Here is a 23,602-nt window from a genome sequence, read left to right as displayed (position 1 = left end):
ACGTATCATCATTAGCCGGCCACAGAGTGCGGTGGTAAAGACCTATACAAGAGACTGCGACCAAAATCTCAGTAACCAAACATCAGAGATTATTCGATGCCATGTCTTGGCAACTATCTTGCATTTCATAGTGTCTATATACGGATATGGTTCCCAGCTGTCTAAGCAAAAAGCTAAACTGTCTGTTACGGCGGATAAGATAGTGTTTTCAGGCCATAATGGCTCATTATGAACTGCACTTGACCATTATTCGCGATCAGAACAAATATGATTCCCAGCTCTTTCCAGACCACTTATGTATCTCAAAATTATATCCTGCAAATATAAGTGAGCAAATGATTTCAAACAATTCGCTCCACTTATAACACTTACACAACTATAATATATAAAAACAAATAGATATCATGATAGTGTTACAAATGCTTTGAGGTAGCTTTCCATGAGCAAAACAATGAAGAACTAAGTAATAAAATCCTCTTTCACAACCTCCCAACATTTAGGGAGAAAGAGAGCCTGGTTATTCTTACCAATGGATGGCATTGGCCCTGGCTCAATAGAACAATTGGCATGTCTTGCTTGATGCTGGCTCATTTGGTCCCCAAGGGCATGAATTCAATTGGACTGACCCTTTTTCCGGCCTGATTTTATCATCACATCGGATAAGATATCTGGACCCAACTGGATTTGGCTGCCTTCTGATTAAGAAATCAGTACCTTCTGATTAAGAAATCAGTAATCAGATGCCTAGCCTCCAAAATCAGTCGGGGTCAACTGGGTCTGAATGGTGAAGATTATCCCTGAATACCCTTTATATCATCGCCAATGGGTCAATGTTGAATTCTACAACAAATGGGCTTTTTGTCACAAAACTTCAACTTCCACTTCTCAGCATCAGAACCTAGAAAATGGATCAACCGCTGAAAGTTGCACATAGATTACAGGTTGCGCCATAGGAAGAGAAACCAAAGGTGATTTAGGGAGAAGGGAAGGGAGTAAAAATGGAGGAAATGAACTAAATTAGGTTAGATCATTTGTGTATAAATACCTACAGTGATTGAAGGGGGATTAAAAACTTGAATACAAAACCAATAACTTCTGTCCCTGATTCGATCCTGGTTGGAAACTGAAGGATGTGTTGATTGTAAAATGATATCAAACCATTAAATGACAGAATGGAGACACTATTAAACGACCATCCATAATAGCAGTACTGCTAAATGAATCTTCGTAATGGATGGCTCATCATAAAGAAGTGCACTTAAACATCATTTGCAATCGCGATCACTCTTATATCTCAAAATAATAATCCTGCAGATGTAACTAAGTAAATCATTTCAGGTAATTCACTCCACTTATAACTCCAGAAAATTTACACACACACTGCACACACACATATATATGAAAACAAAGTGATGATAATGCCAATCTCCAAAACATCAAGACAGGCACTGGAAAACAAAAAGGCTTGAACTTAGACGAGGGTAATCAAACTAATTAGCAAAAGGCTGTAATCTGAATTTCTTTCCCTATCCAAACTCTTCATAACAAAACCTATATAGCACCCAGAATTCTCAGAATTATTAGAAAGAAAAAAAAAATACACCAATCTCATATACAAGTTTCCAACAACCAATAACCGTGATAAACCAATTAATTACGCTAATAAAAAAAATATGAGAGATATTACCAATTAATATAGGAATTACCAAACCATGAGAATTAAGTCGTTCTCAAATCTATTGGTACAGTCGGCTTGGCTTCCATGTGAAATGGGGATGGGAACCCAGCGAAGGAAGAAGTTAAGAAGAGAATGGAGCTTGTTAAAGTACCATTTTACCCCTACTCAATCATAGCACAGGATAGGGTCATTTAGATTACTATCAGACTGTAATCGCCCGAACAACGCGGTATCTCATACTTCAAAGTTCAAATATAAGAGGAACTTTGGAATCTTTTATTTTGGTATGAAATAAGACCGCTCTTATTTAGAAAGATTATTCAATGTGACTGAAACACAAGATGATACATAATGTGTCATTATACAAATAGTAATAAATTAAAAAAATAAAATTTCTCACAACTTATATCAAAACAGGTAGTGTACCACTCGTATTCCAGTTATAATAAAAATTTTCTCCTTATTTTAGAAGCTCTAACGACAAAAATAATTCTTCTACAAATTGTAGGGTAACATGAGAATTTTCGTCGGCTAAAACTGACGCCATTAATTGGTTCGGCATGAGTGTTCAATCGATAAATTAAAAATTTTGTCGGGAGAGGAGTCTTGTGCCAACAAAATTTGGCTTTGTCAGCTTAGAATTTGTAGACAAAATAAATTTTTCTAGCAGTGTGGGGTTTAATTCTGTGCTGGAAGTGCTAATAAATGTGCTAAATGTTTCGAGACAATTCAAGGGGAAGGGTTTTTTGTGCTTTCTTGGGCGCATACTGTTGCTCCAATAGTGTGGAAGGAGTTCGGGAAGCTGAAATGCACAGGAAGGAAAAGAAGAGTCTGCAGAATGACTTTCTGTTTGCTGGCCTGGGGATATGGTCTCGATGCTATTCTTCATTTTGATCGTGTGCTGCAAAACAATGCCCTTCTCCCGTCAACACGATGGCTTTAGTGTATGTGATGGCACTGGCAACATGTAATCAGTTGAACTTCAGTGGAACTTAAAAGAGGCATCAATCTGAAATGAATGCTTGGATAAAAAGCTACACAATGCAAGGGCCAGACTAGGTATTCAGAGGCGCTTGTAAACCAAGTCAACTGCATCAGCGTGGACGTTATGCTGATTGAATCGGATGGCAAAGCAGCGATCTTTGATTTCACACGCTTTGGAGTTCCCTTGATGGAACTGCAACTCTGCCGAGTTTCATTTTTCTTTTCTGCTTGTCAATTGTCATGCTACATAGGTTGCTTTTCAATATTGTTCTCTCTGCTGGAAAACTGCAAGTGCTGCTAATGAAGGACTTAAAACTATTACCTATTAATGATGCAACTGTTTGACTGACTCCATATTTTACATTGGAAATTGGGGTGTTTTAAGTACCCATTGGGTTCACTGTGGATATTTGCGAGTCTAGGCATTGTGTGTCTTGATCTCCAGCGAATTCAAGGGGTGCGGGTTCATGCTGGGTGGCTGGTGCTCCGCCGGCGGAACAGGATGTCGGTGGCCGCTAGGTTTTCTGTGGGTTTGTTGCGTTGGGCTCCAATCCTGGTGATGTACTGGGCTTTTTTCTTCGACTGTTTTGGAGGTCCATATTTTGCTTTCTCCTTAGAATTAAAGAAAGAGTTCATCCCTAGATTTATAAAGGTAAATGTCAACCCAAATTACACGTGACAATCTTTTTTCATGTCATAAATTTATCATATGCCAATTGTTTATTATATGAGTCGTGTATTTTCTAAATACGTGACAAACATGTATTGAAAATTAACACAACTAAAACTACAACTTGGTTGTATGAGGAATCTCTTGCCAGCTGAGATATGACAAAGTTGAAAAACGAAACTTGAAAACTCCCAAAAAATTAAGAGACAAATTTGTAATTTACTCACTAACGCCTTCCACAATAGATCAGAAAATTGAGTATGATGCCAATAATATAGGAATCAAACTCCATTTAGGCCTGAAAATCTTAGTGCAATGAGAGTGATTCTTCTTTTTAATACAAAATATTGAACTAATGAATGTGATGCCAATAGAATAAATGACAAGAAAAAAAATGGATGAATTCCACATTTAATATATAAAACTTAGTCATATTAAACTCACACTAATGTAATAGTTACAAAAGTATAATATATGTTTTATTTTTAAGAAAATTAATGAAAATGGTTTGAAAACTTTAAGTTTTAACAAAAATGACAAAATAAAGGGTAAAGTGAATAGTATAATGATTGACTTCTTAGTGTAAAAATATGGTTTTTTGTTAAAGTGAACAGTACCGGGAGCTTTTCGTTAAACTTCCTCTTATTTTTTGGTACATCGATATATTTTTACACTAAAAGAAGAGAGAGTTTAACTAAGCCACGCAAACAACTTAATTTGATAACAAATTCACCATTTATGAGATTCGAGTCTTAGACCTCTCATAATACATGTTAAAATTTTAATGCATGATTATTATATATAGAGGTTACCCTCACCTAAACATGTGGAAGGCCTAATAGTCAAAATATGAGACACAGCCGATTTGGACAGATTCTTCCTCCTCATAGTATGCAACGATTTTTGTTTTTTTTAATCAACAGTATTCAACGATTTCATCAACGAACAATTAGAAATGCGCGCGTTTTGAAAAGGACCGTAAAGAAATGTAATCAAATCAATAAATCTGATCGTAAATATTGCAAAAACGTAAATGGCTAGATTCCCAGGTTTGACATAGTCTTTGAATATTCGTTTGGAAATTTGGTGACGAGTCCGTGGGAGTTCAGATTGTTAAGGGCAAGTTGGGGTGCGTCTCAGATCCACAATAGATTCAGGGCTTGTCCATCCGGTTTCTTTGGAGTCCGTGGGAGGTCAGATTGTTAAAGGCAAGTTGGGGTGCGTCTCAGATCCGCCATAGATTCAGGGCTTGTCCTTCCGGTTTCTTTGGAGTTTAGCCTCGTGGGTTCTTAATTAATCATGTTTAAGGGACTTAAACGCTCATTAATCAGTTTCCCATCATCTTATACTTCGTCTCGGTCGAAATCTGGTTTTTTCAGAAGTTTGCAAGCCATGAGGTGAGTTTGATTCTTCCCACGTTGTTGCTGTTCTATGAATTTTTCGAAAGTTGTTTCCTTTTTTTCTGGGATTCATGGGTTATAAAGCGTGTGTGTGTTTTCAGTCAAAAGTTTCTTGGTTTTAGTTCGATGTTTCAGATCTGGCAAGCCACTGTGGATAACATTTATTGAAGTACATGACTTGGCATTGTTCTACTGGCCAATATAATAAATGACAAGAGAAAAAAAATGGATGAATTCCACATTTAATATATAAAACTTAGTCATATAAAACTCACACTAATGTAACAGTTACAAAAGTATAATATATGTTTTATTTTTAGGAAAATTAATGAAAATGGCTTGAAAACTTTGAGTTTTATCAAAAATGACAAAATAAAGGGTAAAGTGAATAATATAATGATTGACTTCTTAGTGTAAAAATGTGGTTTTTCATTAAAATGAACAGTACCAGGAGCTTTTCATTAAAGTTCCCCTTATTTTTTGGTACATCGATATATTTTTATACTAAAAGGAGAGGGAGTTCAACTAAGCCACGCAAACAACTTAATTTGGTAACAAATTCATCATTTATGAGATTCGAGTCTTAGATCTCTCATAATACATGTTAAAATTTTAATGCATGATTATTATATATAGAGGTTACCCTCACCTAAACATGTGGAAGGCCTAATAGTCAAAATATGAGACACAGCCGATTTGGACAGATTCTTCCTCCTCATAGTATGCAACGATTTTTTTTTTTTTTTAATCAACAGTATTCAACGATTTCATCAACGAACAATTAGAAATGCGCGCGTTTTGAAAAGGACCGTAAAGAAATGTAATCAAATCAATAAATCTGATCGTAAATATTGGAAAAACGTAAATGGCTAGATTCCCACGTTTGACATAGTCTTTGAATATTCGTTTGGAAATTTGGTGATGAGTCCGTGGGAGTTCAGATTGTTAAGGGCAAGTTGGGGTGCGTCTCAGATCCGCCTTGGATTCAGGGCTTGTCCTTCCGGTTTCTTTGGAGTCCGTGGGAGGTCAGATTGTTAAAGGCAAGTTGGGGTGCGTCTCAGATCCGCCATAGATTCAGGGCTTGACCTTCCGGTTTCTTTGGAGTTTGGCCTCGTGGATTCTTAATTAATCATGTTTAAGGGACTTAAACGCTCATTAATCAGTTTCCCATCATCTTATACTTCGTCTCGGTCGAAATCTGGTTTTTTCAGAAGTTTGCAAGCCATGAGGTGAGTTTGATTCTTCCCACGTTGTTGCTGTTCTTTGAATTTTTCGAAAGTTGTTTCCTTTTTTTCTGGGATTCATGGGTTATAAAGCGTGTGTGTGTTTTCAGTCAAAAGTTTCTTGGTTTTAGTTCGATGTTTCAGATCTGGCAAGCCACTGTGGATAACATTTATTGAAGTACATGACTTGGCATTGTTCTACTGGCCAATTGTAAATCCTTGATGTGGTATTGAACACAATATATAGCTTTCAAAGATGATTGACGAGAGCTCTTTTGATAACAATCTCGCTTTTAGTTTTAGTTTTTTTTTTTTTTTTTGGGTTAGAGATGGAAGAGATAGGGGGAAAAGAGAGAAGAAGAATTGTGGATGAATAATGGTGAGAGGGGCGTGAAAGAAACATATATAGAAAGGTACACAAAACGAAAGTTAAAACCATGAAAGCAATTTTAAGTCGCTTTCACTTTCTAGTTTTTGTTTCATACATCAACCACATACCTTCCACACTTCTTCATCCCTCTTTTCCCCATGTATTTTCCCTCATATATCTAGCACAAACACGAAAAATAAACACTAAATACAAAATGGTTATCAAACGATCCTAATTTGAACGTTTTAGAAAAATCATCCCTTGTATTTATGATTCACCTTGAATTTTGGAGTGAATACAATTTGTGTATTTATGACACAAGATTGCGGTGGCCTTTGTTCTAATGTGTGTCCTAGTATGCTTGTATGCGTTCTTGATGGAAATGTACTCAAGAATTATGCTCTTGATGCAGCTGATTTCTGGGGCTTAGTTTCACATTGCATTGAGTCGTTGATTGTATACACTATATCGCGTTAATACGTGTTCTTTTCACAGGACGAGAAAGATTTTTGGGATTTCTCTGTCTCTCTTTCTGATCAATTTGGCTGCTATAATGGAGCGTGCTGACGAAAATCTTCTCCCATCTGTTTACAAAGAAGTCAGTGAGGCTTTCAATGCCGGACCATCTGACCTCGGCTATCTGACATTCATTAGGAACTTTATACAGGGATTGGCATCTCCCCTTGCAGGTGTACTTGTTATTAACTATGACCGCCCTTCGGTTCTTGCAATGGGCACTTTTTGCTGGGCCTTGTCAACTGCTGCAGTGGGTGCAAGCCGGATTTTCTCACAAGTTGCATTCTGGAGGGCAGTGAATGGCTTCGGATTGGCAATTGTTATACCAGCACTTCAGTCATTTATTGCTGATAGTTATAAGGATGGAGTGAGGGGGGCTGGGTTTGGGATGGTAAGCCTCGTTGGTTCCTTGGGCGGCATTGGAGGTGGTGTTCTGGCCACACTTATGGCTGGCGATCAATACTGGAATATACCGGGATGGCGATGTGCTTTCATTCTCATGGCATCACTAAGTTCTCTAATCGGGTTCCTTGTATTTGCTTTTGTGATTGACCCGCGGACGATAGTTTCTGAATTGAGTTCTGATAGGTATGAGATGATCATTTTATCACTTCTGCACGTAATTTCATTGATTATATCGTATCCATCTTGTGTGATGATTTGGTTCCTTTCTGTTGCAGGGAAGATTTGAAAATTAAGGGACCTGCAAGTGCAGCATCAGTTTGGCTGGAGTCTTGGACAGCCATGAAGGCAGTTGTTAAAGTGCGAACGTTTCAAATAATTGTTTTGCAGGGCATTGTTGGCTCACTACCCTGGACTGCAATGGTGTTCTTCACAATGTGGTTCGAATTAATCGGTATGAGCTACTGAAAATTCTTTTCCTGTTTAGATTTTGCACACCATACTTCAAAAGTAGAATTAGTATGCCACAGTTAGCTTGTTATACATTGTTTTGTTTCTCATTCCTAACAACTCGAGCATTTCGGGTGCAACAGTTTTCTGGCATGGAAATCAAAGGCCTAGATCCATGAGGTTTTTAGTTTGAAATTTCTTTCCTATTTCTCACTTATTGTAAATTTCTACGCATATATATTTTTTATTTTGTAGCGTAATGTATACTCTATACATCGGTGGAACTGTTTTGGTTCACCTTCTACCTCTCATTTGTTTGCTGAACTACGAACTTTTAGCTTCTACTTTCATGACATATGACGTCTTCTAATTCGTTTTGTTAGGTTTTGATCACAACAGTACAGCAGCACTCCTTAGTCTTTTTGCTGTTGGTTGTGCTATGGGGTCTCTTCTCGGTGGACTAATAGCAGACCGATTGTCACGAATCTACCCTCACTCAGGCCGTATCATGTGTGCGCAGTTCAGCGCCTTCATGGGCATCCCCTTTTCGTGGTTCTTACTCAAAGTCATCCCACAGTCAGTGGACAGCTATTACACCTTTGCAGTCACCCTCTTGCTGATGGGCCTGACTATCAGCTGGTGCGCTACAGCTGCAAATGGCCCTATGTTTGCCGAGGTTGTCCCTGTCAAACACCGAACCATGATCTACGCCTTTGATCGAGCTTTCGAAGGATCATTCTCTTCTTTTGCAGCACCCTTGGTCGGAATCCTTTCAGAGAAGATGTTTGGTTACGACGCAAAGTCAGTGGATCCAATTAAAGGGTCTACGCGGGAGGCCTTTGCCTTGTCTCAAGGGCTTCTTTCGATGATGGCAGTTCCGTTTGGTTTGTGTTGCTTGTTTTACACGCCTTTGCATCTGTTTTTCAGAAAGGACCGCGAAAATGCCAGGAACGCCAGTGTCAAAGAGGAAGAGATGAGGGGAGAACTCATTCTATAGTTTGAAGGAGCAACCAAGCGCATGAGACAACCATTTATTAGCCTCCCCAAGCCTTCAGCGGCAGTCCTGACCAGCTCGAGAAACCGCTTTGTGAACTGATACTCTTTTACTTCCGACGCTCAAAGATTTTCGATAGCCAAGTAATTTTTTTTTGAGATTGACACATTTGTAAGGCTGATTAGGAGATAACGAATTGACACATTTGTAAGGCTGATTAGGAGATAACGAATTGACACATTTGTAATGCTGATTAGGAGATAACGAAACCTTTTGGGTATATGCCTAGCCTAAGTAATACATCATCGCATCGAAACTTGTCGAGATTATCTCATGTCATTATCTTAAACAGGCTCATTAACAAGTAATGAAACTTGTTTATATGCTCCAAAACTGCTATCTGAAATAGCATATCGCCATTGAAATCCTGTCACCCAGGCGTTTTCCCAAATGCAGTATTGTATGCTCAAGTCACTGCTACCACCCTAGCATGTATACGGCAAACCATACATGTGCGTACAATGTATGGTCACATGACGTGATCAATTACCGTCAAAATGTTTTGTGTGTGAGTGAGAGATGCCTTCAAGACAACAAGGTAATATTTAGACAAGACAAGATACTACAAAGCATTCCGAAAAGTTACTATGGCGTACAATTTTAAGCCCCCAACTCAATTGATTGAAAAAGAAAACGCAATCTGCAACGAATATTACAACCACATCTGCATTTCGGGCGTTGATAGTATGTCAATTGGCGCTCTTTGGTGCTACCAAACGAAATCTATGTGCACCGGGGGAACAAGGTTTGCCCCACATACCCACCGGCCATGGCCCTTCTTACATTAGATTCAAACAACTTCGGGTTGTCTCTCAACACTGCAGCTGCATCATGATTTAGTGGATCTTCATAATTTGGTTCCTGCAAACGATAGTAATGAGAAAAATAAGCAACATTCAGATACCAGATGGAAACAAATCACATAGGGGTGGAGGACTATGAAGAGAGTCTCATTAGTACCGTGAAGAGATGATATAGTCCATAAATGATAGTGTTTATATTGAGGACAGGTTTCCAATCTTCTCGTAGGATGTTGAGGCAAACATTTCCTTCCAAGTCAATATTCGGATGGTAGACCTGTGAGTGGTTTGTAGTACCAAGTACACGAAAATGTTTCATATAAGCTATCAAATAGGAGAAAGGGGACGAATAAAGTTAAACAAAACTAGGTGAAATTTTTATTGGCAGCTTTACCTTGGTCTTACACTTGACTTTTGGTGCTTCATGTGGATAGATAGGAGCAACTTGGAACGTAAACAAAAACACACCGCCTCTGCAATAACAAACGAAAAGATAACGTAAAAAACTGATTACTATGCTAATTTTACAAGACATCAGAAACAATACATATATAATATGAAACCTTTCAACACCATTGCATGTTGTGTCCATATTGACTTCGTTGCAAAGTTAACTAAAACAATGGTTTGCAGGCACTCACAATGTCCAGTGTCTCACAATTGTAAATTCACGCACACGTATATTAACAGACATATTTGCGTTAGAAAGTGTGTATGTGGAAGCAAAAGAAGAAACCAGCTTCTCTTACAATTAAAAAGTGTCTAAAAAAACAGACGTTCTTCAAACTTTTGCAAACAATATGTAGAATTCCTTACTTGTAATATCCTTCATCCGGACAAATTGTAACCTCAAAGTTCATCAGCTCATCCTTGCCATCAGGATAATGAATGCTACAAGATTTTGGTAAATTCAGCTCAGACATATCTGCATCAGAAGCCACAAGAAGTAAGTTCTGTTTTTATTAAACGGATAGGTAAATTTAGAGAAACAATACAACTCCATACATAGTCCAAAAAAACCCAGTAAAAGTAATTCAGCATGAAAATAAGTTTAAAGCGTGCATCCTTAACCAAATTATAACAAATTTAGAATTACATGTTAAATTCAATCAAGAATGCTAGAAAAGATTCAGTTGCCATTCCATTTGCTGATACTTTATAATCAGACGGAAAAAAAAAAAAAAAAAAAAAAAAAAGAACGAAAAAAAAATTATCTCAACTTCGTATATCAACCGAATGTGAGAAAAGAAGAGACGTTAATCCATTTGCTAAAAACTGTTATGTTCTAAATTGGCTTAAAACTCCACCAACCTGAACACCTCTAAATAATTTTAATTATAGCGGAACCAAGGACCAAGGACCACTCATAAGCACCGTGGCTTAAAATTTTAAGTTCCAGTCCAGTCCAGGATACACTCAAACTTAACCCAAAATATTGAACAAGTGAACCATCAACAGTACTGAAACCATCTAACGGAATTGATACATACTGCTTAACAATCAACAGACGCTTTTTCGAAAAGAATAATGAAAATGAGAAAGTTTCAATTACAATAATAAAACATATCAACCGATGCAATCATTAAATAGAAGGAAAACCTTTGTTAAGACGCAATTTCCCAGCAGACTGCTTTGTAAATGGCGAGGCTCCAATGGCATTTTGTGCTCTCAGCTTTTCCTTTTCTTTGAACAGCCTAATCATGTCTCCTGAAAATGAAAACAGAAAAACACAATTACCCCCAAAGGGCCTAAATCTGTGACAGGGGAAAACAATGGCACAGAATATACAAGATAAATGCCAAACGGATCGATACACTACATAATGTCGAAAATAACCAAACGAACATCAAATTGAGTACACAGCAAGCAAGAAAAACTTAATCAAGAAACTATAAGAATTGTTATTCACTGGCGACTGGTCCGTTAATTCCTCCTTGTTGCCTTTGTTTTTGTTGTATTATTTTTTCTTTCTGGACCCTTCAGGGTTAAATGGCAATACTCAAAACCCTGTATCAAAGATGATAATATTCTCCAACAAAATTACAATCTCCTCGAAAATAATAACCCAAAAGTGATCAAACACTAACAAATTACTCCTTTTTATAATACCCTTTTCGAATTAAGTCCAGTTCTCTAGAAAATTCATATAAAAAAGTATCATAAATTCCTAAAGGGAAACAAAAATCAAATCTTTCTGGAATACTAAAACCCAATAAACCCCGAAAGTTTACAACCATAAACAACCAATCAGATGCCAAAACCCAAATGGCACAAATAATAAAATATCAAAAATTGGGGGAAAAGGTTGAATACTTAAGCACCAGATGGGGTTGCCTGCAAAATTTAACAAAGCGAAAGAAAAGAGACTTGCAGACATATAAATATTGCGATGGGTATATGCTGACCTGGTTGAGAAGAGAAGCTCTGCAAAAGAAGAGTTGAGGATGGGTGAGAAGTGAGGAGAGGGAGAGGGAAAGGGCAGATTTGGAAGGGAAGGACCCGTTGTTTAGGGGTTTGGGGAACTATGGATGATCGATCGTCTCCTCTCCCTGGCTTTATACCTGACTTATTTATGGACTCAGATACGTTGGCTTTGGTGTTGCTTTATTTATACGCTGTCTCTTTACAGAATCTGGATAAGGAAATGTTTGACATGCGCTTGCGTTGTGGATGGAAAAGTTTAATTAAAGAATTGTTTTGGATATGGGTCATTATTCATGTCATATACAACTTGAATAAATTTCCGAAAATCCCGAAACAAACCCAAAAAATCTCGATTCCAAACAAAAAAAATCTCAAACCGAAAGTTCTGAAATTTTCGGGACGTCATACCGAACCAATCCTAAATCATTCGGTACGAGATTTGGTATTACCTATTTAATGGTTTGGGAATTTCGAATGGAACCAAAACTATATATATATGTATATATATGTGTGTGTGTGTATATATATTGTGCTACAATTTTCCTTGTGTACTGAAAACAACGTCGATTTTACAGGTTGATCCATTTCAACTTTTGTCTCTTTAGTTTTGGTATCAACAATAAGATACTTGTACGCGGGATATACAGAGCGCTTACAATTTTGGGATGATTGCAAATGTTTTGGAGATACAAAAATATCCTCACATTTGGCGGTTGGTTGCATATTGCCATGGCAGATTGACCAAAAAACTTGCAGAATAACACTGCAAGATCAATTTGCCAAAGGGCTTCGAAAGGTAATGTCACTAGTGTTTAAGAGAAACTGAATATGGTAGTAGAGAGCTGAGTTAAAATTTTCCATTACAAGAGTATCCTGCAATTTGTGAAACTTGTCAATACGAAGCTTCATCTATTGTTGTCAATATGTAAAAAGTGTATTTCGCCGACGTCTGATCGGACTTTGGGGGAGGGTTGTCACTCGTTTGATTCCATTGACCCTAATTACTTAACTATGTCAACATACAAAGTATCCCAACAGTTACAGTGACATACATTTGACTGCCCCAAGGCTACAGCTCCATCGATAAATTTTCTTTCCTTTCAAAGGATGAACAAAGAAAGCATGCAATCTGCAAACAAATATTACAACCCCCCACTTGCATTTTGAGCACTGATACTGTGTCAATTGGCACTTTGGTGGTACCAAACAAAAGCTATATGCACCGGGGGAAGAACGTTTGCCCCACATAACCACCAGCCATAGCACGTCTTACATTAGACTCAAACATCTTCGGGTTGTCTCTCAAAACTGCCGCTGCGTCATGATTTAGTGGATCTTCATAGTTTGGTTCCTGGAAACAAAACCAAACAGAAAAATAAGCATTCATATAGCAGATGGCAACAGATCACAGAGGACTATCAAGACAATCATTAGTACCGTGAAAAGATGGTACAATCCATAAATCACAGTGTTTATGTTGAGGACAGGTTTCCAATCTTCTCGTAGGATGTTGAGGCAGACATTTCCTTCCAAGTCAATATTAGGATGGTACATCTGTGAGTGGTTTGTATCATGTACGAGACAATGTAGCATGTAAACAATCAACTAGAAGAGATGAAACGAATATGGTTAAACAAGACTCGGTGAAATATATATGATGTGCAGGTCTACCTTGGTCTGACACTTGACTTTCGGTGCCTCATGTGGATATATAGGCGCAACTTGGAATGTAAACGAAAATGTACCTCCTCTGTAACAACATATGGAAGAGAAGGTAGTTAATTGATCGTTATGCTTATTCTAAAACTATGCATGTACTTATTTTCCTGAACAACAACAATATATATCTTAAAGTGAAAAAAATATTGAAACCTTCAACACCACTGCTTGTATTCGTGTTGACTCCACTGCATAGTCAATGCAAACAATGGCTGCAGGACGTTCACAATGTTGAAACAATATATAACTGTTCTCCTGAGCAACAACAATATTGAATGTTTTCATGTTGACTTCACTGCATAGTCAATGCAGTGTCTCACAGTTGAAAATCCACAAATACATCTATATTTAGAAAACAATTTTGTGCGAGCAAGTATGTACATGTGTTTGTGAGTGGAAAACGAAGGAACCCAGCTTCTCTGACAAAGTAGAGGTGCCTAAAATTAGCATGTGGAGTCGTGGCAAAAGCTTTTATGTGAAAAAAATTTTGCACACAAAAAGCTGAAGAATTTCTTACGAGTAATATCCTTCATCCAGACGAATTGTAACCTCAAAGGTTCATCAGCTGATCCTTGCCATTAGGAAATGAAATGCTACAAGTTTTAGCTAGATTCAGCTCAGATATATCTGCATCAGATGCCACAAAAAGTGTTTTTTTAAATAAATGGTGGCCACATTTAGGAAAACAACGCAACTCCAAAAAGCCAGTAAACACAACATCGAACTAGTTTAAAACCCTTTCTCCTTTAACAAAATTACAGATTTAAATATTGATTGATTCTAGCACCAATTTATAAAATGGCAATCAAGAATGCTCGAAAATTCAATTGCGACTCATTTTTTGAAACTTTTGTAGTCAAAATGAAATTATCTCAACTACGTATATCTATCTGACATGAAAAAAGATACAAACCTAAGCATTCTATGGGTCAGTCATTTGCTAAAAACTGTTATGTTTTAGAATTGACTTAAGGCTCCGCCAACCTGAGAACCCATTAATCAAATTTTACAGCATCACTAAGGACCAAGAACGATGTCCTATCCCACCGTTCAATACCACTCATAAGCACCCTCGATTAGAAATTTAATTCCAGTCAACATACAACTCCTCATCAACCAAATGATTAAACATCACAACCATCTGACGGCTTTGATCCATAATGTCTAAAAACCAACAAATTGTTTCTGGAATCTGAAATCAAGGGCATGCGAAAACTAGACGATTAATTAAAATGTAAAAGTTATAATCATAAAGCAAACGTCTCAAAGGATGTGATCATTTGAGAGAATGCAAACCTCTATGAAGACGTAATTCCCCAGCAGATTGCTTCTTCACGGGTGACGCACCATTCGCATTTTCAGCAAGTTCTCTTTGCTTTTCCTTTACTTTGAATAGCCTAATCATATCTCCTGAAAAAGTGAAAAAGAACACAATTATCCTAAAAGTCCTAAAGCGATTATATATTTGTGCTGAAACAACAATCATGCTGGTCGACCAAAGCAAGCAGATCGATACACTGAAATTTCATGTGGAAACCTCGAAAATAACCAAACGAACATTAAATTTACTCCTTTCTATGAAACCCTTTTCAAATTAACACCACTTCTCTACAAAAATCAAATAAACAAGCATCATAAATTGCTAAAAGGGAAAAAAAAATTCAAAACCTTGCTCAAAAGGAACAACCAAGAACTAAAATCCAATAAACCCCAAAAATTTACAGACATAATCATCAACCAATCAGATTCCAAAAACCAAGAAACCTCAATACTTTAAGTATCTACTGATTGGATTTCCTGGAAAAGACAGCAAAGTAACAGAAAGAAAGAAACTTGCAGACATATACATACATCTATATAATATACATTAAGTATATTGTTGAGATGAGTAGATGCTGACCTGCTAGAGAAGAACCTGCAGAGAAGACGACTTTGTGGGTCAGCGGGAAAGTGAGGAGAGAGAGGGAGGGGGAAGCTGAAATGGAAATGAACGATGTTGTCTAGCAGTTCTGGGGGGAGGTTTGGATGATTGGCCTCTCTGGGGTCCACGCTGCTACAGGTGACAGTTATTCGTGTCTCGCTTTATTTATTTCCACGCTCTTTCTTTTTCTTGGAGAATGAACGTGTTTGGAACCCAGTCCACCGCTCCACCTCTCGTGATTTGATCGTAATGTTATTGTAAAATAATTTTTGCAGATCATATTTGTAAATTATTTTATAAAATAAGTATATTAACTAATAATTAACTAATATAAAAAGTATGTCAAGAGCTAATTTTGAAAATTATGTAATGTGTCATTATTGATTAATAGATAGTTAGTTTATTTTTCTTGTATCCAACTGTTATAAATTGAGAATAGATGACAAAGAACAGTAAGCCACGTGCTATTTATTATTATTATTATAAATTTATCGTTTATTAACATTATAACATATGAATCAGTAGAATCACAGTATAAAAAGTTCTGAAAGAAAAAATGCTCATAAATCTTTGCTACAATGCGTTTTATGTTTGAACAATGAAACTACAAATTCAAAATTAAAAGAGATAGCTTCACTACGTTAATTTACAAAATTTGAAATTAAATACTAATTTTCATATGGAATGTGATATTCACACTTTTTTTTTAACTTTTCACACACCTTTTAATTTTATCGTTGGATCAAATGAATTAAAGAATATTAAAAGACAAAAATTAAAAGAGATTTTTGAAAAATAAAAATGAATACGTAGATAGCACATTTTTTTCATATTTAATTGGTGGATTTTGTAATTAGGATTATTTCATGAAAAATAAAAAAGTAATCTACAGTTTAGCACGTGCGAAGTCCTTGCGCCAAAACCGGTTTTCAACGGTCAATTACCATCTCTGCAAAACCCTAACCGCACAGATATCGAAGAAGAAGAAGAAGAAGGAAGACCAACAATGCCGAGCCTCTCCGTCTTGGTCACCGTCCTCACACTTCTCCCCTTCGTCTGCCTCTCATTCTCTCCGGAATCCCCAACCCACCGCCGCCTCCTGGTGCTCCTCGACGACCACTCTCTCCAGTCCTCTCATTCCATCTTCTTCCACTCCCTCATCTCCCGCGGCTACGATCTCGACTTCAAGCTCGCTGAAGACCCCAAGATCTCGCTCCAGCGCTATGGCCAGTACTTGTACGACGGCCTCGTTCTCTTCTCCCCCTCCGCCCACAGTAAGTTCATCGATCAGAAATTCAGAAATCAGAATCACCACACTCTGCTTAATTTCTTGATTTGCGTTGAAATGTGATTTGATTTGGTTGGGATTTAAGGTTTTGGAGGAGCTCTGGATGTGCAGTCCGTGCTCGATTTCGTTGACGCTGGGCACGACTTGATCTTGACGGCTGATGCCTCTGCATCTGATTTGATTCGGAGTATTGCCAAGCAATGCGGGGTCAATTTCGATGAGGTTTGTGTAAAATTTGGAAACTTGGTCCGTTTAGGTAAATTGGAAAACAAAATCATTGCTGAATTTGTTTTAATATGGTGCAGGATTCGTCGGCTGTGGTTATTGATCACACCAATTACGCGGTGTTGGAGACCCAAGGAGACCATACTTTGATTGCCAGTGACGATTTTATTCAATCGGATGTGATTCTGGGAAAGAAGAAGTTAGAGGTTGGTTTAATTTTCATAAAAGTAGTTTGTTACTAGATAATTTGTAGCTGCATATGCCCACATTGCTAAATTCTAACATGGGAAATGAAATTTATAGTTGTAAAATTGTTGCATTCAAATTTCAGCAATTTGCATTGTGCTTTAGATTATTATTAAATGTTAATACCAATTTCTTATATATTCTGTGAAACAGTCCCCGGTACTTTTCAAAGGGATTGCGCACTCATTAAGTGCTTCCAATAGCTTGGTAAGCTCCAATATACATTTTAAGTTCTAAGCTTTTTTTCTTAATGCAGCTTAACCCTACTTTTTCTTTAAAGTTTATGCAATTCTATGGGTTTTAATGCCTCTGAGAATATGGATTATTGTTTTATATGGTCAATGGTATATTTTAGGTTTTGAAAGTTCTTTCAGCATCTCCTTCAGCATATTCTGCCAACCCAAATGCCAGATTGTCCCACCCTCCATCACTTACCGGATCTGCTATTTCATTAGTGTCTGTTCTGCAAGTAAGTTCTTTCTCTGTACTGGAAATAACATTTATCCATGATATGCTTGCCTCCACCCTTGAACCATGATGTGGAAGTCTGTTATGAACTTATGAGCATTGGACAATTTTCTTTTTGTTCCTTTTCACACCGTCACATGCCACATTGGTTATTTACTTATTCAAGAACGAGTTAGTGTCACATCCCGGCCCGGGGCGGACCACTTCCCGGGCCCGCTCCACCACCGTAGCACGATATTGTCCGCTTTGGGCTTACCATTCCCTCACGGTTTTGTTTTTGGGAACTCACGAGCAACTTCCCAGTGGGTCACCCATCATGGGATTGCTCTAACCCCCTTCTCGCTTAACTTCGGAGTTCCTACGGAACCCGAAGCCAGTGAGCTCCCAAAAAGCCTCGTGCTAGGTAGGGATGGGAATATACATATAAGGATCACTCCCCTGGGTGGTGTGGGATGTCACAGTTAGAATATGTGAGTAATATTCGATTTGTTCCACTTGATGGAGTGGATTTGAAATCTTAAAATGCAGGCCAGAAACAATGCTCGAGTTCTGATTTCCGGCTCTACAGATATGTTTAGCAACGAGTATGTATTATAATTATTATATGGATACATTTGTCACTGAAGATTTCTGTGGCATTAGTTGATTTTTATTGATAAAATTTTCTTGTGATTTCTGCATGTAATTCAGATTGTTCAGATCAGCCGTGCAGAAGGTTGGGAACTCAAATAAGTGAGTAAAAACTTCTAACGACTGTTTTTCTTCCTATGGTCCAATTAATTTGTTAGGCTTTTGTTTATAGGTTGCTTTCGTCATACCTATTACCTACGTATATTTGAACACACTTTAAAGTTGGGAAACCTAATTTCATTTAGATTCTATCTAAAGAAAAGAAAGAGTATATGTGATCTGAAGATTCAAAGAAGGCGTGCTGTGAATACTTTTGTAATCTCATGTTCATTCTCATGGACTCATATTTCACCTACCCTTTTGTTTGTGTTGAAAGTGGTTGGATACTAACTCAATGGTGGCTTGGTCAAGGCAACAAATTCACATTATCTTGAAACTTTTGATCACAGATTTGAGAAGTCTGGTAATGAACAATTTGTGACTGAACTTAGCAAATGGATCTTCCATGAAAGAGGTCATCTAAAGGTAATAAATCATGAATTATTACGGTCTAAATGGTTTTCCATCTTTTTTGAGCTCAAAAAGTTAAATGAAGCTTTGAGTTTGTGATCCAGTTATCAACTACAATTACTTTCAGTTTCTATATGATATGTTTAGGTACTTATGATCTTATCTCCTTGTGCAATGGTCTGTTTTGTGTTAATTCATGGTGTTTATTTCCAGGCTGTCAATGTTAGACACAATAAAGTTGGAGAAAATAATGAACCTGCAATCTATAGGATTAACGATGACCTGGTAATGCCTCTACACTCTGTCTAGTGTAATGGTCTGTCGTGTACATTTTTCTGATGTTATGATTTATAAGTAGCCAGAATTATCTGAAATCGTTTAGTCATTTATATTTGCAGGACTATCATATTGAGATATATGAGTGGTCTGGAAAGAGCTGGGAACCGTATGTGGCGAATGATGTTCAAGTGCAGTTCTTCATGATGAGCCCTTTTGTGCTAAAAACTCTAGAAACTGATCAGAAGGTACTCTTGCCACAAGGCCATGTTTGGACTTGGTATTGTAACTATGTGAATTTTCTTTTACAAGTACATTTGGTTTTTCAGGGTCAGTACCATACGTCATTCAAGGTGCCTGACGTTTATGGGGTTTTCCAGTTCAAGGTTGACTATCACAGGCTTGGGTACACTAGCTTATCCCTATCCAAACAGGTCAGCTTTTGGCTTAGACACCTTTCTACTTTCCTTTCCTTCTCGACAAAGAATTTTGACTGTTATCATGGCTTCATAAGTTTTATGAAGTATCTGTGTTTCCACAACTGACTTAATCATATTGTTTGAGAGCTGTAGTTTTCATTTTGTGATTGCTTATATAAAGAACGAACGAATAAATTTTTTTAGTTCCCATGAAACGAGGAATCTATCAAATAGTTAGGCATTTAAGTGACCATGTCATAGCTGAAACTAATAAGATAAATACAATGTGAAAATGCAAACATGATAGTTTGATACTGGTCATTGCTTGCTGTGGTGGGGGGTTGTTAAGGTGCTCAACTGCTAATATAGGGAAACATCATAAGATTTGAAAAGTGGTTGTCTGAAATTCTAAGGCTGTGCCACCACTGTCTTAACCTTAAACTTGTAGATAGTTGGAAGTAAAAGTTTAATCATATTGCGGTCTCTATGATAAATTTCTTTTTTTTTTTTTTTGGAAAATGATAAATTTCTTCGATAAAACCATGAATGTTATTGTTATTCTATGAGTAGTGCATTCATTTTTTAAGCTGCTAAAAGTTAGCTCACGATTAGTCACTTCTTATATATTTCCTTTGTCAAAAATGTTAAATTGCAGATTCCTGTGCGGCCCTTCCGACATAATGAATATGAACGATTTATCCCCACTGCTTTCCCCTATTATGGAGCTTCATTTACCACAGTACTCTCTCTCTCTCTCTCTTTCTCTCTCCCTCTCTTGTGATCTTATTTCTCGATAAGTCCGCACCAACCGTTTGGTTTCGATTCTGCAGATGGTTGGGTTTTTTATCTTCAGCATTGTCTTCATGTACCACAAGTAAACAAACTGCCAATACAATGCACGAGGCAACTTTGCATGGCGCAGATCCTCCGTTTTTCCTGTTAACATTTGTTGAGGGACTTCTGATAGTTACATAGAAGGTAGGTATGGCATTGGCATCATTTGACAGTAGTAAATTTCAGTTTTTACTGTTTTACTGACCTTGTAACTACAACTCGGCGTTATCCCAAATGCTGTTTTCACTTGGTCGTTTGTTTGCCAGTGCAAAAAATGGACAAGCATCCACAATGTAGTTGGTGTGGATTCGCTTCTACTTGGATTGAAAGTTGCATCGATTTTCTTCTTTTTTTCTGTTTGGTCCATTTCTTCTGCTCAATAGTTTTTGTGTTATGTTTGTGTGCCAAAATGTTTCGAACTTTGTTTTTAATGCTATGTTACGACAAAAAGTGGCCAAGAAATGTATGGTCACGTGATCAATTTTGAGTTTGTATCAAGAGTGGAGATTAAAATGATGTGCTTTTAACGCTTCAATCTCAATCCTTGATATCGAATTCAAGGGTGGATGGGACGAAACATTTTGGTCGGAATATGTCGGACTTCTGGATGGGGGTCCGGTTGGAACTAGGGGATTCTAATTCCATTTCGAAGGGGAATTGTTATTAGCACTTCAAAAATCTCATTATACACTCCAAACTTTCTATAATAGAAAAGAAAAATACACTTGTGAAGAGTGTAGAATGAGATTTTTGGAGTGCCAATAACACTTCCCTTTCGAAATTGTTTTAGAAATTCACCATTCATTTTTATTATGATTTTCTGGTAGTTCAAGCTTGAAATACCAATATATTTCCAAACTTTAGGATGCATTTCAATTCTATTTCAAATTTTTCCAGAATTTTTGGAATTTTGAATGCAAAATTCGGTTATGGGTATAGCGATATTTGAAATTTTTAGGTCGAAATTAGTTGGAAGCTTTACTTGCTATAATAATGTGGTTTAACTTTGCTTTTGATGAGATTCGAACTTAAAACTTCTCATTTACAAGTAAGAGGAATACCACTAAATTGTAGTAATCAAATATATATTAAAAAAAATATGAAGGTTGTTAAATAAAATAGCATGGGAGGCGTGGGGTCAGACCCTGTACAAATTTGGTATGGCTTTGGGGCTCCGAATGGTTATTGTTGAATCTAATTCCTATGAATCCATTTCCTTTCTTTTGGATTCGCTGGAAAATGACAGATGGGAGGCCTACACTACCTTAGTGAAGGTTAAAAGGCTAGCAGAGTCTTTCCAAGACTGTCAATGGTCTTGGACTCCAAGATCAACTAACATGGTGACGGACTCGTTGGCGTCACAAAGAAGTTCGGAGATGTGCGATGTTACCTGGGTCAACCAGACCTGTAAACAGATCAGGTTTATTGGGTATGAGTCGAGTTGAACCCGACCCGTTAAGCTAATGGGTCACCTGTTTCAACCCGTTTCACCCGTTAACCTTTCTTTTTTTTTTTTTTTTTTTTGTTAACACATTTCATCCAAATCATTTACACTTGTTCTTAGCATCCTAGTGCTTGTGCTAGCCACCTCCTTCCTTCATTCGGTTTGTGTGCATATGCAAGTCATGGAGTGATTTGATGAACACCTGGAGCTTTATTACGATGCACAAGAATACAAGATTGGGAATGTCACAAAACATGTTTATGTTTGTCATGTCTACTTTGCCTCAAGAACTAAATGAAACAACTACAACCACGGCCCATGGTTGCAACGAGCGTTGCTGATCAATAAACCAAGGGGTTGCCGCATATAAACTTCCTCACTCAAAGAACCATGTAGAAACACATTTTGAACATCAAGTTGATTACATGCGTCTCCAAATCTTAACATAGATCGGGAAATTGTTTAAGTAAAACACAGTAATTTTCTTTCTCAAGTCTCAATCAATGTCTTACTACAGAATCTACAGTGGCTCTATTTCTTCTTGCATTGCATGATTGCATTCTCTGCTACTTTTTTGCCAACCTTCTTCTTGCATTGCATCCTCTGCTTCTTTTTTTTCCTTCAACATTCACCTTAAGTGAAATTTCCTTGACAAGTGAAATTTCCATTAGTAAGAAGCTTGTCACAATAAAAGTAAGCATTAATCTTGCACAATCCATCCTAATCATTAAACATCACACAAAAATATCTTTAAAAGAACAAGTTAAAATACATACCATGCTTAATCAAGACCAATACTATTGGAGAATTGTCCTGAGTTTTCGTTAAGGCTCATGTCAAAATTTTCTTCAGTGAGTTCTTCCAAGTCAGCACCCTCTTTCTCAAAAGCTAAACATAAAAGGAAAAAAATGAAAACAATTATAACCTATTACATAAGGAAAAAAGTACAAAGTAATATAAAATTTACCTTCTTTGCCAAAAAGCCAATCTCTAGTACATAGCAAGGCTTGAACGGTTTCAGGCAACAAAGAACTTCGATATTGATCAAGCACCCTGCCACTAATACTAAATATTGATTCCGAGGCAACAGTTGAGATAGGAATTGTTAAGACATCAGAAGCCATACAAGAAAGTATAGGATAACGAAATTGCTCCAGTTTCCACCAAGAAAGAATATCCAACTCTTGTTTTCTATCAAGTCTCTTTTCTTCAAGATATAGATGTAATTCAGTTTTTTCAATTGAAGTTGACCCATCTTGGTAAATATTATCAAATTCCTACATATAAAAATAAAATAGAGACAAGGGCATCAACATACAATATAAAGATGCATATAAAAAGTATAAAAAGAGGAATAACAAATATAAATACTACCTCAAAAAGTTTGTCTCCAACTTTTATTTGAGTAGGAGTTTGATTAACTGGGTTGGATACAAGAAGATGAGAGAACTCGTCCATGTATCGAGCAAAGAGTGCAAACAATGTGCCACTAACATCCTTCAACTCTCTCAACTCCTTTCCATAAAGCTTGTCATAACCTCACTCTACAAATTGCAATTTATAGCGAGGATCAAGAATCACTGCAATGGCAAGGATCAAACTATACTCTGACCAATACTTTTCAAACTTCAAATTCATATAACTCCCCATC

At 37.1% G+C, this 23,602-nt stretch overlaps 3 protein-coding genes, 1 long non-coding RNA gene and 1 pseudogene across 6 annotated transcripts; 2 read left to right on the top strand and 3 right to left on the bottom strand.

The window, feature by feature from the left end:
* Positions 1-27: 27 nt before the first annotated feature.
* On the bottom strand, positions 28-1,837 carry LOC137718872 (uncharacterized). Its single transcript, XR_015956231.1, has 2 exons — positions 528-1,837; positions 28-315 (listed from the first exon to the last, which is right to left on the bottom strand). It is a non-coding gene; the product is annotated as an uncharacterized LOC137718872 (long non-coding RNA).
* A 3,674-nt stretch (positions 1,838-5,511) lies between these two features.
* On the top strand, positions 5,512-9,013 carry LOC137747652 (uncharacterized). Its single transcript, XM_068487797.2, has 4 exons — positions 5,512-5,961; positions 6,821-7,429; positions 7,522-7,697; positions 8,077-9,013. Exons 1-4 carry the CDS (start codon positions 5,864-5,866, stop codon positions 8,688-8,690), a joined length of 1,497 nt encoding a protein of 498 aa, XP_068343898.1. The 5' UTR covers positions 5,512-5,863; the 3' UTR covers positions 8,691-9,013.
* A 258-nt stretch (positions 9,014-9,271) lies between these two features.
* Positions 9,272-12,186, bottom strand: LOC137747661 (NEDD8-conjugating enzyme Ubc12). The gene is made up of 6 exons (XM_068487810.2): positions 11,953-12,186; positions 11,147-11,254; positions 10,364-10,472; positions 9,942-10,020; positions 9,708-9,824; positions 9,272-9,608 (listed from the first exon to the last, which is right to left on the bottom strand). The coding sequence occupies exons 2-6, from the start codon at positions 11,247-11,249 to the stop codon at positions 9,471-9,473; spliced, it is 546 nt and encodes a 181-aa protein (XP_068343911.1). The 5' UTR covers positions 11,250-11,254; positions 11,953-12,186; the 3' UTR covers positions 9,272-9,470.
* Positions 12,187-12,782: 596 nt separating this feature from the next.
* LOC137746798 (NEDD8-conjugating enzyme Ubc12-like) lies at positions 12,783-15,821 on the bottom strand (annotated as a pseudogene). The gene is made up of 6 exons (XR_015956797.1): positions 15,591-15,821; positions 14,987-15,100; positions 14,208-14,317; positions 13,643-13,721; positions 13,409-13,525; positions 12,783-13,322 (listed from the first exon to the last, which is right to left on the bottom strand). The product of XR_015956797.1 is annotated as an NEDD8-conjugating enzyme Ubc12-like (transcript).
* Positions 15,822-16,472: 651 nt separating this feature from the next.
* LOC137739569 (dolichyl-diphosphooligosaccharide--protein glycosyltransferase 48 kDa subunit) lies at positions 16,473-20,862 on the top strand. Of its 2 annotated transcripts, XM_068479192.2 has the most exons (13): positions 16,473-16,885; positions 16,985-17,121; positions 17,205-17,330; positions 17,524-17,577; positions 17,726-17,839; positions 18,367-18,422; positions 18,529-18,570; positions 18,918-18,993; positions 19,192-19,263; positions 19,377-19,502; positions 19,584-19,688; positions 20,329-20,412; positions 20,504-20,862. In XM_068479192.2, the coding sequence occupies exons 1-13, from the start codon at positions 16,618-16,620 to the stop codon at positions 20,549-20,551; spliced, it is 1,308 nt and encodes a 435-aa protein (XP_068335293.2). In that variant the 5' UTR covers positions 16,473-16,617; the 3' UTR covers positions 20,552-20,862. The 2 variants fall into 2 exon arrangements, with proteins under 2 accessions (XP_068335293.2, XP_088542667.1); XM_088686541.1 differs by having other exon boundaries at positions 16,529-16,885; positions 19,377-19,688.
* The last annotated feature ends 2,740 nt before the right edge of the window (positions 20,863-23,602 follow it).

The sequence above is a fragment of the Pyrus communis genome, chromosome 15 (genome assembly GCF_041283825.1).
Source record: "Pyrus communis isolate YQ-2024b chromosome 15, ASM4128382v1, whole genome shotgun sequence".
NCBI lineage: Eukaryota > Viridiplantae > Streptophyta > Magnoliopsida > Rosales > Rosaceae > Pyrus > Pyrus communis.
Note: the sequence above shows the minus strand (reverse complement) of the source record. Positions and strands in the feature narration are given on the sequence as shown.

Bases quoted from the DNA above. Each gene is read 5' to 3' on its own strand.
- LOC137747652 (XM_068487797.2), top strand. From the start codon at position 5,864: ATGTTTAAGGGACTTAAACGCTCATTAATCAGTTTCCCATCATCTTAT. The intron at 5,962-6,820 runs GTGAGTTTGATT...TTCTTTTCACAG, and splicing joins AGAAGTTTGCAAGCCATGAG to GACGAGAAAGATTTTTGGGA. The intron at 7,430-7,521 runs GTATGAGATGAT...TTTCTGTTGCAG, and splicing joins TCTGAATTGAGTTCTGATAG to GGAAGATTTGAAAATTAAGG.
- LOC137739569 (XM_088686541.1), top strand. From the start codon at position 16,618: ATGCCGAGCCTCTCCGTCTTGGTCACCGTCCTCACACTTCTCCCCTTC. The intron at 17,578-17,725 runs GTAAGCTCCAAT...GGTATATTTTAG, and splicing joins TAAGTGCTTCCAATAGCTTG to GTTTTGAAAGTTCTTTCAGC. The intron at 17,840-18,366 runs GTAAGTTCTTTC...CTTAAAATGCAG, and splicing joins CATTAGTGTCTGTTCTGCAA to GCCAGAAACAATGCTCGAGT.
- LOC137747661 (XM_068487810.2), bottom strand. From the start codon at position 11,249: ATGATTAGGCTGTTCAAAGAAAAGGAAAAGCTGAGAGCACAAAATGCC. The intron at 10,473-11,146 runs GTTTTCCTTCTA...CTTCTGATGCAG, and splicing joins GAAATTGCGTCTTAACAAAG to ATATGTCTGAGCTGAATTTA. The intron at 9,825-9,941 runs GTAAAGCTGCCA...AACCACTCACAG, and splicing joins AAGTCAAGTGTAAGACCAAG to GTCTACCATCCGAATATTGA.